The sequence below is a fragment of the Danaus plexippus genome, chromosome 5 (genome assembly GCF_018135715.1).
Source record: "Danaus plexippus chromosome 5, MEX_DaPlex, whole genome shotgun sequence".
Lineage (NCBI taxonomy): Eukaryota > Metazoa > Arthropoda > Insecta > Lepidoptera > Nymphalidae > Danaus > Danaus plexippus.
This window is the reverse complement of record NC_083539.1, coordinates 7,415,232-7,435,311: the sequence shown is the minus strand read 5'-3', so window position 1 is coordinate 7,435,311 and position 20,080 is coordinate 7,415,232. Positions and strand designations below refer to the sequence as shown.

The 20,080-nt window shown below is 31.1% G+C and overlaps 1 protein-coding gene and 1 long non-coding RNA gene across 27 annotated transcripts in view; both read right to left on the bottom strand.

Annotated features, from left to right (window-relative positions):
• The window catches only part of LOC116769155 (protein tramtrack, beta isoform), a 102,067-nt gene that overhangs the window by 26,686 nt on the left and 55,301 nt on the right, over positions 1-20,080 (bottom strand). Inside the window, exons 5-7 of one of the 26 annotated variants that reach the window (XM_061527707.1) lie at positions 17,553-17,729; positions 17,277-17,317; positions 16,610-16,845 (exon numbers count right to left, since the gene is read on the bottom strand). The exons of 17 other annotated variants lie outside the window; for them this stretch is intronic. In XM_061527707.1, coding sequence (XP_061383691.1) covers positions 16,828-16,845; positions 17,277-17,317; positions 17,553-17,729 — 236 coding nt within the window. In that variant the 3' untranslated portion in view covers positions 16,610-16,827. Of the gene's footprint in view, positions 1-3,244; positions 3,629-3,896; positions 4,014-7,026; positions 7,658-8,095; positions 8,147-9,482; positions 9,692-9,945; positions 10,054-10,207; positions 10,414-11,006; positions 11,055-15,226; positions 15,933-16,078; positions 16,252-16,609; positions 16,846-17,164; positions 17,318-17,552; positions 17,730-20,080 lie in introns of those variants that run through there. 8 more of the 26 variants (XM_061527572.1, XM_061527605.1, XM_061527595.1 and 5 more) reach the window with 8 other exon arrangements.
• LOC133320191 (uncharacterized) lies at positions 18,938-19,777 on the bottom strand. Its single transcript, XR_009753633.1, has 2 exons — positions 19,224-19,777; positions 18,938-19,149 (listed from the first exon to the last, which is right to left on the bottom strand). It is a non-coding gene; the product is annotated as an uncharacterized LOC133320191 (long non-coding RNA).

Here is a 20,080-nt window from a genome sequence, read left to right as displayed (position 1 = left end):
ATAGGCTAGGAATTGTTGACATCGAAAAAATGTTCAAAGAATTATAATCCTTATATGTTAAAAAAAATATTTCATATTTAAAAGTATACAGTTTGTTTAATCGTGGTTATGTAATTGTCTGACTCGTATGATGACGTTGTCGATGGTTGTGACGAAGGCCCCGCAGCCTGAAGTCTTCTTGACACAACGCCACCTTATCTTCGCACCTTCATTTTGATGGACCGTAAACCTCTGTTCTCCCATATCCAAGCAACGCTTCCCACTTTGAGTGAATCCGAAAAATGCTGAAACACGCCATCATCATTGTTAATTCACCAGTAAATTCAAAATAGAACTATTTAAGCGGTATATAACGTGTTAAACTAAAATATTATTTGCAAAGAAATTTATTACTTTTTCATACGAAACGATACTAAGCGATAACAATCCGTACATTAATAGTTTTAAAATTCAAATTACAACAAAAGTCATTTATTCGTAATTTTTTTATCAATAGGGATGTTTCTGGTGATCGTCATTTATTTTTACGACAATTTCACCGAAAGTTCTGACGGAAGCTTTGCAGCCATATTTTCGTTTGTAACGACACACCCAGTATACTTTGTTGTCCCAGGATTTATTTTTCATAAACACATTTTCCTTCAACAACAATCTCAATCGTCCATTGTGGTCTCTTATTATTTGAGCGTCTAAAATAAAATACAATAAAGAATGACTGTATTACAGAAAATAATTGACAAATATTCAACTCTATAGTCTATTATATTTATTTCGGTAGACGTTATAAAATAAACAATTAAATAAGAGTTTAATATTTTGAATGAATCAAAAATATTAGAATTAATATAAAATGTTTTGTTTATAATTAATTATCCGTATGTTTACCATGGTTATTGTAAGCGTATTACTATTCATTTGTTTTTTTCATCATTTTTGAAACAACGACGGAGATCATTCATGGAAAGACATAAAAAACAACATTTAAATTTGTTAATGGTTATGCGAGTCATCATATTTAATGACAGTCTTGTGTATAGTGAGCACTTTGGCGCGACATTGCCTGCCCTTCTTGACACAGACCCAGCTCGTCTTCAGACCCCGACTGTCGCTGCGTTTATTGAAACGGTAACGACCTATCATCATAAGAGGATTTCCTAATCGAGTCGTAAAAAAAACTGGTTCCAAACCTAAAAATAATGATTTAAAAATTGTATTTGAACTAATACCTTAAACCTTAAATAAAAGTTAAAGTCTATCAAAAAATATCCTCATTAAATGGCAATGTTACATCGTGTAATAAGCAAGTTTTTAAAAGTATTTGTCACATAAATTGTTATTTTTTACATAAACAATTATTTGTTACATAAACAAGTTACAAATAAATACTTCGATCCATCATATTAAACAAAATGTCAAACCATTTGTAAATTGAATAATAAACAAAAATAGTTAAGAACACATTTATAGAAAAAAAACATAAATAAAATATTTTAATTTCACACACATATTATATAGAATTAATAATTAAGTTATATTATTGTGTCTAACGACCAATACGTTAGACACAAAGATATTTTTTAAGTATTATTAAGACTTCAGTAACTTCTGCCATACTTTATTTCAATGATTATGACTATTATCGTATCTCAATACATTGTTATCAACTGTGACGACTTTCGCTCGACAATGGCTGTCTTTTTTGACACACACCCAACTAAGCTTGGGGCCCTTGCTGTCACTACGCTTGTTAAAGCGATAGGGACCTATTATCATTAGAGGGTTGCCATAGCGTGTTGTTGAGAATATTACCATATCTGAAAATACGAATAGAAAATATACTAATAGAAACTAATAAATTTATCAAATATGTTTAAACTTTAAAATTGTTATTTTATTAAAAGAATGTTTTATAATGAACATATATAATTCACATTAATAACAAAACATTAAATATTTTAAAAGGCACTCAAAATTACATTGTTATATAGAAATTATATACATTTAAAAAAATATACGTATATGTTACTGTTCTAAATATATTAACTATATAAAAGTATTTAATGATAATTACTTCTTTAAAAAAACATAAACAAAACCATTACTTCAATAGTAAAATATAAATTGTGACTCGGTAATTATTATATGTGATTATGTAAAACGTTTATTTTAGATATCCTGTCGTTGACAAGACTGACGCTGGCAGAGCAGCCGCTGGCGGACCTCTTCACACAGTGCCACCAGGTCTTAAAACCGTATGAGGACGTCCGTTTGAATCTGTGGGTCCCGATCACTAATATTGGATTACCTCTGTTTGACACACCGAACATAACTGTGAACAAAGCATCAATGAAGTCATATTCATTGCAAAATATTATTTTACTATAATTTCATAAAATATGTGGGAAAATTTAAAAAAAGTCTTAAATTTGTAGATTCTTTTTAATTGTAAACGAAGTATTGAAAAAATCTAGATTATGATAAGGAGTTAGTGACATAGTAACAGTAACATTTAATACGTATTATATTAAAATATTGAAATTAGTTTTATATTTCAGATGAAAGGAAGTAAAATTTGTTAAAATTCATGAAAACCATGTCATTACATTTTAAAATTTATTCCTAGTACGATAAGGTTGAAAATTGAGATACTATTACAGCTGATATCAGAAGAATAAAAAATCTTAATAAATCTTAACTATGATTATGTGCATTCCTTATCTTAATGATTTCGTTCTCAAAAGTTACGATAGACATTTTACATCCCAGAGGAGCTTTATTACAGGACCAGTAAGTTTTCGGACCAGCGTTGTGTTTACAATTGAATCTGAAACCTTGGATCTGTAGCAGAGGTTTACCACGCTTCGTCCTCAGAATGCGAGCTGAAAAACTTAAAAACATTAATATAAAGATTTAAGAAAAAATACATAAAACAATTTGTAAATATTTGTCTATCAACACATCTGTTTTTCTTCGCAACAGTCATACCAATCTTTTGTCTTTTTTCTGTTAAAACAATATATTTGATGTTTCCTGAATACATCCTCGATGAAACACCGTATATAGCATACGGTTGAAAAATAACAATAAAACGCACTCCCTGCAACGCAATGGACCCGGCACCCGCACGGTGAATCCATTGAATGCTAAGAGGTTTCGTCTCGTCTTTAAATAATAGAATATTTTTCTGAACTTTAAATATTTGATTCATATATGTAACATATATGAGATTTCATCATTCAAAACATTTATGAGATATCATCATGTATTTATTTTAAAAAGTAAATATTAAAATGTACATACACTATGCATCAGATAAAATTCATCAAACAAGCTTTCAGTATAATTTACATAAATATTATTAAACATTGATAGATCGTTAAAATATGAGTTTATTCGTATAATACATCAAAATTACGTCACTAAAGTAAACAGGTCGACTAATGGTTATGGATCGTCTTTTCGCGGACGATGACGTCATTGATGGTTGTGATTGAAGCCCGACAACCCGAGCTGACCCTGCAGCAGACCCACAGAGACCTCGGCCCGGAGCTTCGGTTGTTTCTATTGAACCTATATTTACCAACTTGTATAGCCGGTTTGCCAAAACGAGTGGTCGTGAATCGGTGAACTGCAATAACATTGTTTAATTGGTTTTATCTGAGATATATTGATGTCTCGATACAAATTCTTATGGTATAAATCATCGATTAATTTTGAGAGAGAATTCATTTCGACGTCTCAACTATTAAAGGCGGAGCAGGATACATCAACAACATAAAATGAAATAAAATATACGATGTAATCATAATTTTATTACTAATGATTGTGTTCGTTTTTGACATCAACTATTGTACCGTCGATGACGATAACGGAGGCTTTGCAGGCTGGTTTATTACCGTTCTTATAGCAGAACCAAGTAGCCTTTCTCCCGTGACTTCGGTTGTTCCTGTAGTACCGATAGCAACCTATTTGAAGCACAGGCCTCCCGTTCATAGTAGTCGTAAACAGCGGTTCTGAAATTCATGTATCCACTTATAATAACTTAAACAGCCTCTCCGTTTCACTCAAGACAATTATCATTAAAACAATTTATTTTTCATCGAAACTTTACTCAAGTTATTTTTATCATAACTACTCAAATAACTGACGACAGCAAATAATTTAAATACATTCCTATATAAACATCAATACATATTATAAAACAAGGTCTCGCCCTCGCCGCGTCTGTCTGTTAGCGATTAACGGAAAAACTACTTTACCGACTATCAAACAGTGATCACCACTCGATAGCATGATTCTTGAGGAAGGTTTTAGTATATAATTTGTTAAGTTTTTGTATTTACTTGTGTGTACATTAACGATATTTGCTGAAGATGTCGAGAAAACGTGAGCCGACTGAGAATTTTTAACGAAAACGTAGCCTAAAGTCTTTGAGATATAACATAATAATATATGGTGGAATTGTGTATCTTATATAGTTGTACAGAAAAATCCGCGGTGGCATATGTTCGTACCTTAAGGATAACATACTATATCCATTTTACAACTTTTAAAAATTGGCATTCCTAAAGCGTTTATTGAAAAGCTGTTTACATAAATACGGTATTAAGTCTTATCAAAATAGATTACTTCGTTTTCAAGCCTACATCAGTATCTGTAAACTACTTTTTAAATTATTTAAATCGGGCGTACCATTTGAAAGTTTTCATAATATAAGTTTAGTAATTCTCAAAATTCAATAGGCTATTGTATATTTTTTGTAAAGACCCCTGCGAAGCCGGGGCTGCTACCTATTACATACATAAAGTTACCTTAAATTCAAATTTTACAGCCTTAGAAATAATATGTCTATAAAACTTTATAAACAGTGCAGAGTAATATGTACAAATGTCTACAACGAAAGATATTGAGACTTTTTCATAACGAGATCTGAGATTATCGCGAGTATTCATAGAAATAAAACTAATAGTTTTCGGATTACACTACGCGTATTTTCTGATAATACTACCCGAAATATCGGGAATATATAGTTTTTTAAAATAATATATTCCGTATTGAAATTAATATATTTGCTTCAATTTGGTAAACTGTGTAACGAGTTATTTATTTATGATTGTGTTCATTCTTCGTCTTAACCACGGCACTGTCACATGTGATTACAGACATCTTGCATTTTTGTTTTACTTTGTTACAGCACCAGTAGGTCGTCAAGCCGTTGGTGTATTTGAAATTGAAAGTGAACCCGCCGAACTTAAGGATCGGCTTGCCGCATGCTCTCGTCATGATACGAGCTGAAATATTAAATCTTTAAATTAATATTCACAACTAAACGAAGACTAAACTTTTTCCGTTTCATTTTCATAAAAAAAAAAATACAGTACAATAATATCAAACATTTTATTCACAATAATAGAAAATACGACCGTCATTTTTTACAAATCAGTCGCTCCTTATTATGGAAATTGTGTTTGAAGAAGGTTCAAATTTCAAACGAATAATAAAATATTCAATTAATAATTATAAGAATTTTAAATTTCGTTAATCATTTTACAACACACCAGGAAGATTCCTACCAGAGCGCGTTTGCTTACAACAAGGCGAGGTTAATTTTATTAATCATGTTATGTCAGTTTTCTTAACAATCAATAGGAAACTGCCATACATTTATGCGAAAATAGCTTCTAGGAAAAGGCCGTTTCATTTGTCATAAAAAATTCATCACATTTAACAAATATTATCAATAATGCCTCTTTAGAAATATTCTCATAGAATATTCGCTATAACTATCTTAGTAACAATAATTATAATATGAATACTAAAAAAATTATAATTTCATGTGCATTTACGCATAACATTATCTCACTATCGAATTTCTTCTTTACAATTAAACCTATGAAAAACTTTAACAACCGCAGAGGACAGTTTTAAATAATACAAAAGTGCGGTCGTAAATTTTCAAAAATACAATAAACTTGACAAATTGTGCTGAAATATTTTTTAAAAACCAATGCTGTCTTAAGAATATTATTGAATTGAGAATATATTAAACTATTGTGTATCAGGGATAAACCAGGCACCCGAAAGTTTCACTGCACTGTATGCTTGGTTGGACAAAAAAATATATCATAACCAATTACAGAAGCGTAATAAGGTTTGTAGAGAAATGTATTCACTATCAGTAAAAATAAAAATGAAACCAGATGATAGAAAACACTTTATTAAATTAATTTATGGTCTATATCTTTTCATATATTCAGATAAATTTATACCTCTATATTTTAGTAACGACATAACAACAAATGTTATGTATAGCATTCTTATTAACTTCATTAATTTCAAATTATAATCAAACAATAGGCTTAGTGATTGTGATTATTATTCATCCTAATAATGGTTTCCTGATACATGATCACCGACGCCTTACATCCGTTGTTCTTCTGTTTGCAAAACCACGTCGCCTTGATCCCCCCACTTCTATTATTCTTGTAATATCTGTTCTTGCCGATATCCAAAACCAATTTGCCGTTCCTTGTCGCAGAGAATACTGGCACTTAAAAATATATATCTGATTAAAATGTGTTTTCAGTTTAAAAATACACAATAAATGAATTCTATTTGTGAACGTGAAAGTGAATACAATCGGTAAAAGGTTTTTATTCATAAAAAACTCGAATATATTTAGACAAAATTCTATAAACGAAACATATGGAATCTGTGAGCGTCTGTGAGATGCTTGTTACTTGTAATCTCGTGTTCTCATACACAGCATCCACATCTACACGGCATAAAACTGGGAACATAGACTGAATAAATGAAGAATATATCACGTTAAAAAATCGGTTTTTCTTAAGAGCATTGATTAATGCTATAAAGAAAAACCGATTTAGGATTCTTAATTTAAAATTTTTTTCATAAAATTTTAAATTGTTTCAACTACTCTTTTTTTATACTTTTCTTAACCTTTTGATATTTACTTAGTATAAATAAATATAATATACGCTTGTAACGCACAAATAAGAAACTAAGTAACGTAAAATATTTATTGCTCTATTGAGATGTAGTCAATTAAATTCATATGCCTTATTCCTAACACGTAAACGTTATAACTTAACAAATAAGATCAATTATTGATTACCATGAGATTACTTCAAGTTTCTGAATTAAATTATATTAAAATCACAAACAAAAATATAAATTGGTTAAGCATTCTGCATGTCTGAATTCTAAAACCGTGGGAGACATTTAATTGAAAATTTTCATGGAGGTAGATTAGTCCGGTGACATGGTCTATATTTTGAATAATCAATATCCATTCGGAAGAAAACGCGGACAAATGGTAATGATAATGCAATTAGTGGAATATAATATTATCAATCAAGGCAATTGTCGCACAGCTTGCTCGTATTCGCATGGATGCCGCACACGTACTTCTCACACTTATCGCATTTCGCCGTTGTCTTCCTGTCCAAATTCCTCGGACACATATGACACCGGCCACGTTTTAACCTCAAGTGACGAACCAGATACTTCTTGGACTCGGGATCACAGGATTTTTTGACGCGTCGTTTGAAACATATCCTTGTTGATTCGATGTTCTCTTTTTTATATGTTCTTAAATATTCTAATGGTAATGTCTCCACTAAAAGTTGTTTGTGATCTGCGAAAATATTTGGCACATATGTAAATAGTGAGCATCTACATATCTTGTTTACTGGTTACCTTACAATAGACTACATTGTTACGTTTTATTATGTTTTAGTATGTGAACTCGTCATTCTCACAGATTCTATTCTTATCCAAAACAATAACAAAGTTATAATTACTCTTTTAATAATTTTATCATTATAACTTACTGCATTTTTATAAAGCTTTGACGTTTTATTTAAACTTAATTAGTAATTGTACTGCATCATATTAATAAACCGAGCGATATCTTTTGCTTATTCTTCATTTCAATGTGTGTGTTCATTTTTGGTGAACAAGATTTCATCATCGATGGTGATGACTGATGCTCGGCACCCGAGTGACCACTTGGTACACAGCCACTGCACCCGCGCTCCCTTACTGCCGCTACGACGATTGAATCTATACTGACCTATCTGTATCACTGGCTTTCCATATTTTGATACTGTGTAAATGGGGTCATCTGTAATATTAATAAGTTTAATAGATTTTACTATACAATTTTTTTTTATTATAAAAAAATTATAAAAAGACACTAGACATAATGAATCAATATAAGTGGAAACAACCAACACTTAATATTTTCTGATCTTACACTATTTATATATAAATATGTGTATAAAAGTTTAGATTTGAGTATAAAAAATATGACAACAATTTGATTATTATAAAAGTAAAAAAAGTAAGGGATATAAAAATCTTGATAAGTAAATCCACTACTTAAATAAACCGTTTGTATTACTTTAATATCAACTGAACCCATAACTAGCTCAAACTTTATTAGAACGATTGATTTCACTGTGACATTTAAATTTTTATCTCAAACTTCATATGAAAAATTGGAAATAAAATCATAAGTTGCATTATAAAATATTTTATTATATAAAAAACGAACAAATATATTATAAATAAAGTCAATAACAAAAACAAGGCTAATGGTTATGATAAAAACAAGTCAGTACGATCTGCTGGTCCACGGTTATCAGGGATGCCTTACAGCCGGTCGTCCTACGTTTATTACAAAGCCATTTAATCCTCCCACCTTTTGACCTGAACTGTTGATTGTATCTATATCTGTCAACCTCCAACGCAGGCTTTCCGTATCGCGTGAACGTAAAGATCGCTGTTAAAAAGAAATATATCAATAAATTAACACAAAAAACATTCGAAATAAGAAGAAAAAAAGGAATTAAATGAAACAATATAGTAAAATAATCGTATCATTAAATTATGATTGTTTACAAACATTTCAGTGGTTGTGGCTTAAATCTTTCCTGATGATATCATTGTCGATAGTGATCAAAGTTGAACGGCAGCCATTGCACCATCGCCAACATCGCCACTGCATCCGCGGTCCCTTGTAACTCTTCCTGGGATAAAATCTATTCCCACCAATCGTTATCATAGGATTACCCCTGTTTGATATCCTAATTATTGCGTCTGAAAACATAAAGTTTTACTGGCTTCTGAAATCTATGAAAGTAGTTCTATGTCACACAAAGTACCATTTAAAAGTAAGGAATCCTTTAGAAAGTTCAGAAGTACAAGTGTTATCTTACAAGTTTTTCGAAATACATAATAAACAAAATCTTTTATATTCGCTTAGACACATCATGAACAAATATAAATCATTACAAACACAAAATCTTATAAGGTTAAAAATAACCGTTTTTAAGACGTCGACATCACTACAGTCTACAAACAAAAAACATCGCAAACTGATAATTTAATTAATAAATATTGATTTATTAAAAATATACACTTTTATTGAAAAGTTATGTCAAAAGACAGCCTTTCATGGCATGAATCACATTTCAATGATTGTGTTCGTTGGTTATCTTAACGATATGATCTTCAAGAGTCGTGACGGACGCTCTACAGCAGGTCGTGGTCTTTTTGCAGCATAACCACTGAATCCTCGGTCCCTTGCTGTTAGCGCGTTGGTTGTACCGATACAGTCCTATTTGGATAACCGGTCTTCCATATCTAGATACTGTGAACAGTGGGTCTATAACAAAAACGGAATAATAATTAAATCTGCACACGTGAACTTAAATTCGGATTAAATATTCTACAAGTGCCTTGAAAACTATGAACTTGCGGAGAAAATGAAAATAAAACAATAATTATTATTTATATGTTATATTAACTCGTGGCTAAATCGTCACTACAAGGGCTAGTGGTTGTGTAAATTCCTAATTTGTACGATAAAGTTATCAATAGTAGTGATGGAAGCCCTGCAGGACCTACTAGTCCACTTACAACAGAGCCACAGGACCTTTGGCCCGCTGCAACGACTATGACGATTGTATCTATAGCCGTCCAACAACATCACTGGCTTCCCGTATTTGGACTTACAAAAAGTTGGCTCTAAAACCAAAATTAGCGTTAGCTAATAGAAAACTGGTACAATAGAAAGCGTAACGGTAATCATTTTATCATCAATTAAAAGCATCATACATTTTATTTATTCTTTATATTTTTTTATACGTACACATAACTTTAACGTTAGATTTACTTATTGCCATATATTGACCGTTTAATGTTTGTGGGTAGAATTAACTTTAATAATCTCATTATCAATCGTCGTTAAGGACGCCCTGCACCCTCGGCTCCATTTTGTGCAGACCCATTTGGCCTTCGGGCCCTTAGCCCGACAGTATCTATTGTAACGGTACTGTCCTAATACGATCACTGGCTTGCCGAACTTTGACAATACAAATATTGGACCTGAAAAAAATTATGTTAATAAAAAATTATAATATGTAAGCACCCACATTGAAAACCTTGCCGATTTCAAACGAATTACTTTTAATTTAAAAAAATGTAGTAATATTATAACTTATATTACTTTGCATGCATATGTTAATAAAAATGGCGAATTGTTTTTCGATGGATATTAAATATAGAATAAAATAGCATATTAATAAAAACGTTTATTCGTCACTAACTTAAATATTAAATGATCACGACCTAATATAATCATTGAATGCTTTGAAAAGTTCTGTAATTATTTTTTAATTAATATATATTAGATCCAGTTGCTTCGTAGCAGAGACGAAGTGATATACGATCTGAACCATTGGGATAAAATAAATGTACAAGGAATTACAAACCAAGAGCCCGTAATTTTTTTATTAGTAGCCAGTTAGATGAGTCGTTTAACAATACGTTTTATTGATGATTGTGATCATTCTTAACTTTAACGATCTCGTTAGCGAAGGTGACCACTGACGCTCTGCAGCCAGTGACCGCCCATTTAACACACGGCCAAAGAACCTTAATGCCTTTGTATCTAGTGTGCCTACTGTAACGATAACTACCCATCTGAATCACGGGATTCCCGCGGCGAGATGTTGTGTACACAGCCTCTGAAATTATAGTCACTTTTGTTATGTGAAATAAAATATATTATAAGAAAATTATTCTTATGTGTATATTTTTAGCATTTCGTAATTAATTGAAAAAATAAAAGTCTTTATATTTTTAATGATTGTGTTCATTTTTGGCGCTAACAATAATGTTTTCATATGTTATAAGTTTGGCTCTGCACTTAGCTGACGTCCATTTTGTACAATGCCAATAAACTTTGGGGCCCGATGAGCGAGCATTCTTGAAATATCTATAGGAGCCAAATTCAATTATTGGTCTTCCATGAACCGATGTTGTAAAATGACCTGAAAATTTATCATATTTCTGTTATCCTAGACTTTTAATTAGATCCATTATCCTATATAAAAAATGATGAATACAAAAAAATATTATCTATAGTGATCACCCTAAAATCTTCACTACTATTTTTAATTATATATGTGCATATATATATATCATCGTGCTGATCCACTTTTCGTGCACTGAACTAACAAAATAAACCCAGTATAGTAAACAAGATTGCTACTTAACAGAACGATACACAGACTAATGATCCTTTTGAATTTAATACTCCAATGTATTTTCTTTATTTCATAAAAATCAAGTAGTTTCTTTCTTGAAAGTTTTTAAAATCCCTCTCTAATATAGGCTGACTCCCAAAAAATGCAAACGACTGCGAAAATCTTATTACACTTCAAAGTGGTGTTAATACTTGCTATTTCTTAATGACTATGCACATTATTTATCTTGAGAAAAGTCAGACACATAGTTGATACCTTCCTGGCAGAACATGTATCTCCTGTTGCTATACCAACCACATCTTCCACGGTTTTGTTTTATAGGTGCCGTGTTTATAACAACTATATTCTGCCACTTGTAAAATATCCTCGGAATATTAGGATTCCGTTCTTTTAACCTCTGTTAAACCCATCTGAATTTAACTTTAATATTTTCTTAAACCTGAACTTTTAAATTTAGGTATACATGTGTTTGTATATGTATAATGTATAATCTATATCCATATATATAGATATGCTCTGCTCCAATAAGTTTAAGGTAACTAAGGTCAAAACAATACAATATATATTTTTGTCTCTTATAAATATATCTAGCAATTTTGCACAAACATTAAACGTCACTGATTTTAAGTGAACCAAAAAAAAAATTTTAAACAACTTCAACAAAGTTTAATTAAATGCATGGAAGCGTAGTCGATGTATAGCAGAAAGAATTTTTTATTAAACAATGATACATTTTATTAATATGTAATTCATTCAATATATTATAATCTTTCATATGGCCGAGCCTTTAACAATTTACACTTTAAGCCTTTATTTATTTCATTAAATTTGACATAAATTTGATATAAATATATAATACTCTAAGTAAATTATATGAAGATCAATGATTATGACTATTATTGAATTTAACAATTTGTTCTAGTATGGAGTATGCAGTAGCTTTGCAGCCGGAAGTTGATCTCTTACAACAAATCCAATAATATCTGCCATTACTTCTCTTGTAACTGCTATGTCTATAGTATCTGTAGTCGCCTATAGTCAGCAACGGATTCCCATTCTTCGATTTTATTATCACAACATCTGTAAGAAAAATTCTGATTACCCTAAATAAGTCTAGACGCGTTAGTATACGAACAAGATTTCGTGGAAAATTTATTTCAGAATATAAATCATGTCGAAAATATCACAAACCGACGTTTGTTCAGGTCGTTTATGTAATTTTCTGAAAAATACTACATTCTTGAAAAAAAAATCGGTATAATTTTTGTAAACAAATCGAGTAACATATGAATTTTGCATTTGTAGTTGCCCAATAAAATGTTGGAATTTTAATCTTCCTAAGACAATTTTCACTTCAGACAAATGCAATAAGAAGGTTGAAAAAAACATTCAAAAATACATTTCGGGACGATTTCACTTGATTTACCCAGCTGACATCTCAGCCTTCAATAAAGTTTCCTATAGTCAAAATATTCAAAAATATATGTTTTTCTTTCTATTCTTTAAAGTTTATTTAAATCATGCTACATATTATATTAGGTATATATAGAAAATAGGCAAGTCCATCTCATAGGTAAATGGCGACACAAATCTTTTGAATAAAGTTTTTTTATTTAAATACTTAAACAATTTTTAAGTATTTAAATATACTTCACGTTGTTAACTTAATGTTATAAACGAAGTATTCACAAAACCGAGATTGCTCTGTCGCTGCAGAAGTAGAATCACTAACTCTAATAACGTTATAGTATACATATTAATAACTCTAAAACATAATACTCGTGTCTATTTACTGAACTTTTTATTCATAAAAAATGAGTTTCAATGTTAACCAACATAATAAATATACAAAAATTTGAGTTATCCGTCATAAGGCTGGTAGAAAAGGGGATTAAAAAGTTTTTTTTTTGTAATTTCATTGTAAACCTATACAATATTTGTAAATACAAACTGTTTATTGTACTCAATATATTTTATGTTATAACTAATCATGGTTGTGATTGTTGATTTTGATGATTTCATCTGCGAATGAGGTCAATGACCCCCTGCAGCCGCTGCACCACTTGATACACACCCACAGACATTTCGGACTGCCCTCCCGATAACTGCTATGCCTGTAGTATCTAAACTTACCCATTTGTATTATTGGCTTACCATTTCTCGATTTCGTTATTATAACATCTAAAATATAAAAATATGCATGTACTCAACCGAGATAAAAATATACTCTGTGAGAAAAATAATAATGATAAAATTTAAATACCATTGAGAACTGTAAATCGAGTTAAAATTTTGTATTGTAATGATATGTATATAAATGTAGTAAATGTAAGAACATACTTTTTAAATATATTCTTAAAGATTTTTAACTTCCAGACCATTTGCACATTTGGTGACCAAAATTAAAAATTAAATAAAAGGTATGTGAAATTTGTACTTTTTATTTTCAATATAAATTATTTATATTTTTTTTTTAATAAATAGTTATTATTTAGGAATAATAAAAACTGTCGGTGCAAAAAAATTCATATAACTGTAAACTTTAAACAAATTACAAACAACAGCTAGTGATTATTATATTTCAATAAATTCAATATGTATTTGTATTTTACTTTCTTTGTTCTTTTAATTTCTTTTGAACCGTTTCTTTATATTCGAAGCAAAATAATTCATTTTAACATAACAAAACATCATCACAGCTCTTATAAAACTGAGAGCTGGTTTTCAATATTGCTTAAGATAATATTAGTGATTATGTTTTTTAGAATTTGATACCATGACCACATCTCCCCCTACAGTTGTGATGGTCGCTACCACAGCGCGACATAAGCCTTTCCTCCACTTCTGACATCTCCACACAGATTTAAAATCTCTCTCCTGATGGATGTTGTACTTGTATTTACCCAACAACAGCAACGGCCGACCTGCTCTCGACTTTCCGATAGAAACTAAAAAAAAGTTTTATTAATAAACACTTCATCAAGTTACTGGCAAAATCCGAAATCCTTAATTATTGTTTTAAATAAATGAAAAATAAAAAAAAAATTCAAATGCTTTATCATACTCCTTTAGTGAGTACTTTACATTAAAACGGACTTTGTGTAAGGTTTGACCGTAAAACTATCGACGCTTATCCACTTTCCAAACTAGTTACAAACCACGGCTTAGCATATGTGCTTTTTGTATAGTGTCCTATTTTAAGCCAGCGTGCCCGATCCACTCTCGGTGACGGTGTCAAAGCCATTAGGGCTAACAGCTACAGTCAAATGGAAACAGCTTGTCCGTTGGTGAATCAATTCCAAATAGAATTTATGAGATGAATTTGATATCAAGTACATTAAACGTTATATCACAGATTGCGAATCTAATGAGAATGGTTGAGTCGTTCAAGTATGAAAAATAAAATGAAAAAAACTCGTACGTACACTCAACTACATTGACAGTACGGAAGCTTTATGCTTACAATATTAATAAGAACAAAATTAACAGAAAATATAAATATCTTAAAAAAAATTATTAGAATTTTCGAATTTTCCAAATTTTATATCACAAATAAGGCTAACAAAATCTTATAAATCGTATCTAGGAAATATCTTATGTCTTAGCAAAATGTTTGAACCTCTTGGAGCATTTTTTTAAATAAAAATCAGTTTGTTTTTTTCTTTATATTCACATTTATACCAAATATATAATGTACAGTTAATTTTGAGTACAAATAAGTAAGTAAGTACAATAAGTAAATTTCTATACCTACCAAAAGACTACACAAAATGTCCTTCCCCAACGATAAGTTATAATAAAATTGCAATACTGTACAACTTTAGTAGTAAAAAAAAAGATTTAAAAGTTCAAATTGACTACATCTTAAATATATTTCTAAAATTCTGTAAATTTTCTAGCAGATTCTAAGCACTCGATCCACCTTTTGAACTTTCAGATGTTATCAAAACAAAAAATATAAAATTGTCTATGTTAAACATACAACAACATCGAGAATAAAAATAAAATATGACAGAAAACAAAAAATAAATTTACAAAAATTTAACCCGATTATGAATTTTTTAATTTTAATAAACACAATAATAAATAACACACAATAGTGAGATTAAATAAATTATAATTATTTCACGAAACAAAAATGTAATCTTCTTACTAAGAATCAGTCACAGGAGTGAGTGTTGACAACTTTGACGATAGTGTCATTGATGACGATGACACACGCCCTGCAGCCCCTGTTCTTCCTGACACAGATCCAGGTGGTGGACAGTCTATGCCTGGACATATAGTGCTTGTTGTATCTATATCCATCGTGATATAAAACTGGATTTCCCCTGTTAGACGTCCCAAATTCTGCAACTGTTTGTTCACAATTATACAATCAACGTCTGAAACAGGCTGCCTGGTGTAGTATTATTAAACATGACACTAGGTTTTTTTCTTTTCTTTTATTTAATATAACATCAACCAACATTGGTACATCAATGTGTATGTAAATTTTTTACTTTTATTATAATGTTCTGTATCGTCAGTAGGTAAGCTCTGCATTGACATTTATTTGACCATTTCACGCAAATCCATCGTTTTCGTACGCCGATGGAGCGATTGAATCTGAATCTATAGCCGTTGTAAAGTATACCGAGGTTTCCTAGACGTGTTGCCTCGAACACTGCTTCACCTGCAAATTCATCAGTTTTATGAACCCACAAACGGCAACATTAATGTTTGACACATGTCTAAATAGAAATTAATTTTAGAATTTAATTCGCGAATATTTAGTTTGCGATTTGTTTTATTCTTCTCCATTTATTGTCTGATAGATTATCAAAAAGCTACAACATCCACGTAAACTATTTAGTTAAGAATTTTATAAAAAAAAATGGTTCATATTTTGTAGTTAAAACAAATATATTTTTGAAATTTCTTTATAGCATTAGGTTATGTTGTTTGTTGCGTTACGTTTTATTATTGATGATGGTTTATTTAGTCCGGTAATTGTTTTTAAGTAACAAGAAAGTATATGAAAATCAAGAATATAATACACACGTTTATTTTAATTTATTCTCGTATAACGTGATCTAATGGTTGTGTTCATTGGATATTTTTATAATGACGTCCTCCAGCGTTATCAGTGCTACTCTGCAGCCCTTGGCCCACCTGCTGCAAACCCATCGCTTCTTCACACCTGTGCTGCCTTTATGAAGACTGAAGTTGTACCGACCTATTTGTATCATCTGATTCCCTCTATTAGAAGTCACAAACTGAAGATGTTCTGGAAACACAAGTTTATCTTAGACAAAAAAAAATCTACCCATAAAATTCCTCCTCGCCAAAGAAATCCTTTTCTACTGTCTAAATCATTTAGAAGAATAAAAACATGAATAGTGACGATAAACGAAGGTTTCTAAATATTATAAAAAATCATTTCCATAGATGTATTTCATTTGGTCATAGCTATAACGCTAAAAGAAGCGCAGGCAGACGGAAATGAAGCTAGGTAGCTTGACTTGGAAAATTTATTCTTGTAAACGTATATAGAAAGAGATATTACAAATGATTGTGTTTACTCCTGTACTTAACGATCATGGAACCTATGGTTATAATTGAAGCTCTGCAACCGTTCGCACGACTGCAAACCCATCTCTTTTTTAATCCGTGACTTTCACTCTTCACATTGCTGAAGTTATGACCCTCCATACGTACCATAACATTGCCGCGCGACGACGTTATAAAACTCGGAGTAACTAGAAGATAACCAATACTTAAATTTTACCGTACAGTCCTAGTTACGAAATATATCGAGCTAATGAAACGTAAAACAAATAGTTAACAAAACCTTTATTAGAATTCAGTTAAAAACAAATGAGTTTAAACAAATATCGAAGATAAAAAATCTTTGTGTCATATAATAAACATTTACTCATACAAAATTCGTTACATTTCAGTTTTAGAAATCAATCAATCAATGGTTATGATTACACATATACTTGACAATGACGTCATCGATGGTTGTGACACCAGCTCTGCAGCCTCGACCACAGTGACTGCACACCCAGCGCATTTTGGGAGGACGGCTGCCTTTATGAAGACAAAACTTGTAACCATCTATCAACAGCTGCTTATTTCCACGAGTTGATGTCACGAATCTGGGGGTTTCTGGAATTTTCCCCGTTACTCTTAGATGTGGATTGAGGTAAGTAAAGTAACCGAAGAAGAGTAATTTAAATGAAACTTCAGTATATATAAACATGATATAATCGTTTCAATGCGTATGACAATTGTTCATTTTGATGATCACGTTGTCTACTGTGTTGAGAGTCGCCTTGCAGCCGGTCCTTGTTTTTTTGGAGCACACCCAGATACCCTTGGATCCTTTACTTCTACAATATTTATTATAACGATATTTTCCAATTTCTATCACGGGATTCCCGAAACGCGATGTTGTAAAAATAGCTAAAAAAATATAATCAAATTTAATAGTTAATAATAAATTCATCACAAATAATTCCTACACACATTCATTAGTAACAACTGGACTGTAATATTAAAATAATATAGATATAATATTTTTAAAAATTTAATGCGTGTGGTAGTTATTAATTTTAATAATCATATCATCAATAGTGGTAATAGTAACGCGACATTGTTTGCTTTTCGACTTGCTACACAACCATAGACATTTTGGATTCGACCCTCTGCCTCTCCAGTTTTTATTGAAACGGTACTTTCCTATCAATAAAACGGGATTCCCAAAACGTGAAGTTGTGAAAACAGGTCCTGTAAATAAATTAATTCCAACTATCATACTTGTCGAGGGCCAGAATATGCCCAATATTACAATAACAATAAACTTAAGGAAAAAAATATATATAAACAACACTGTAATATAACTTTATTCGTCGCAATATTAAATAATATCATATTTTTGTTAAAAAACACTATAATTAGTGCATATTTGCAGTATGTATGTATACAACAATTGACTGTAGAGGCTCATTCTATTATGAAGAAAAAGCTAAATTGAAACAAACAACCCAGTGAGAATATACTGTTAGGAATTTAATGATGTTTTTAATGGTTATGTTCATTATTTCGTTCCACTATGACGTCATCCACAGTGGTCCGGGTCGCCCTGCAGCTGGTCGACATCTTGCAAAGCCACATCCCTTTGGAACCTTTACTTCTCCAGTACCTATTATATCGATATCCCCCCCAAAGGATAACTGGCTTCCCGTACCTTGATGTGGTGAACACCGGTTCTACAAATTGAAATTGCTGATATATAGTTTTCTAAGCAAGTCAGTCTTTTTTCTTTTTGATATTTTTCCTCTAATATTTGAGGGTAAACAAAATAATATAGGAAGCGTGATATACATTTTTATTTAATGCACATGTTCATAGTTTCTCTGTATAACAACATTATTGACGGTGACGATGGTAGCCTTGCAGCCCGTGCTAGATCTCTTCGTACATCTCCATAGGGTCCTTGGTCCCCTGTTTCCTTTGCTGATGTTGTATCTATGAGGTCCTAATATGATCACTGGCGCTCCGTACCTCGACGTTGAATACACTGCCTCTAAAATTATACAAAACCAATTAAAATTTAGCTGCCATGTGTGTAGTAAAAATGGTACTATTAATAAAAATCACAATTTAAAAACTATTTAGTGACGTGAACGAAGCGAACGGAACGCTATACGTGCGGCTTGAGTCCTTCATCGGCGGTAATGATCTCGGCAACCGAATATTAAATCGAGTCGAGGTTTTTTTGTTCGTTAGCAATGCCAACTGGGTTGGTTTTTATCAAAGGAAAAATATATCGGACCACCAGTTTCAGGTTTTAGGGACGAAAAAGGGAACCCATGTCCAAAAAATGGTTCGGTACTATAACGCTAAGAACGCTTCATTCAATCGACTTTCTACTTTTTCAAGCGAAGTGAGAAAAAAATGCAAAGGTGGACCCCTAGTGTAACCATAATTTCGACTGAGATATAATTTAATGTTGAAATAAAGACAATAATTCGGTCAGATACAACAACTAACAAAGAAAAAACAATGAAGCAGTGAGAATTTTATGAATTATTTGATTTAAAATAAGAGACGCGTCTTGTGACCCTAAATAGTTATTATATGTCCTCTAGTCATAACATGTTAGTAGTTTTTCTTATTATCACAACTGAGAAGTTCACTACTTAAAAGATTGAATTCTTATATGATTGTCATTTATTAATCTGATTAAATAAAATAATACCATGAAGGTTATAATTAAGATAAATATTAATTATGAATTATGTTTAATTTCTAATAAATTATTTAATATCATTCACTATACATATGTTTGTATCACGACGCACAACTTATATGTATCCGATCCAACATATGTACAGACATTTTTTTCCATTGCCTCTCAGATTGGTCTTTTGTTATCATTGTGGTTGTGATTATTATTGAATCTAATGATAACATTGTTGTAGGTCAAGATGGTAGCTCGACATCCTTTAGATGTC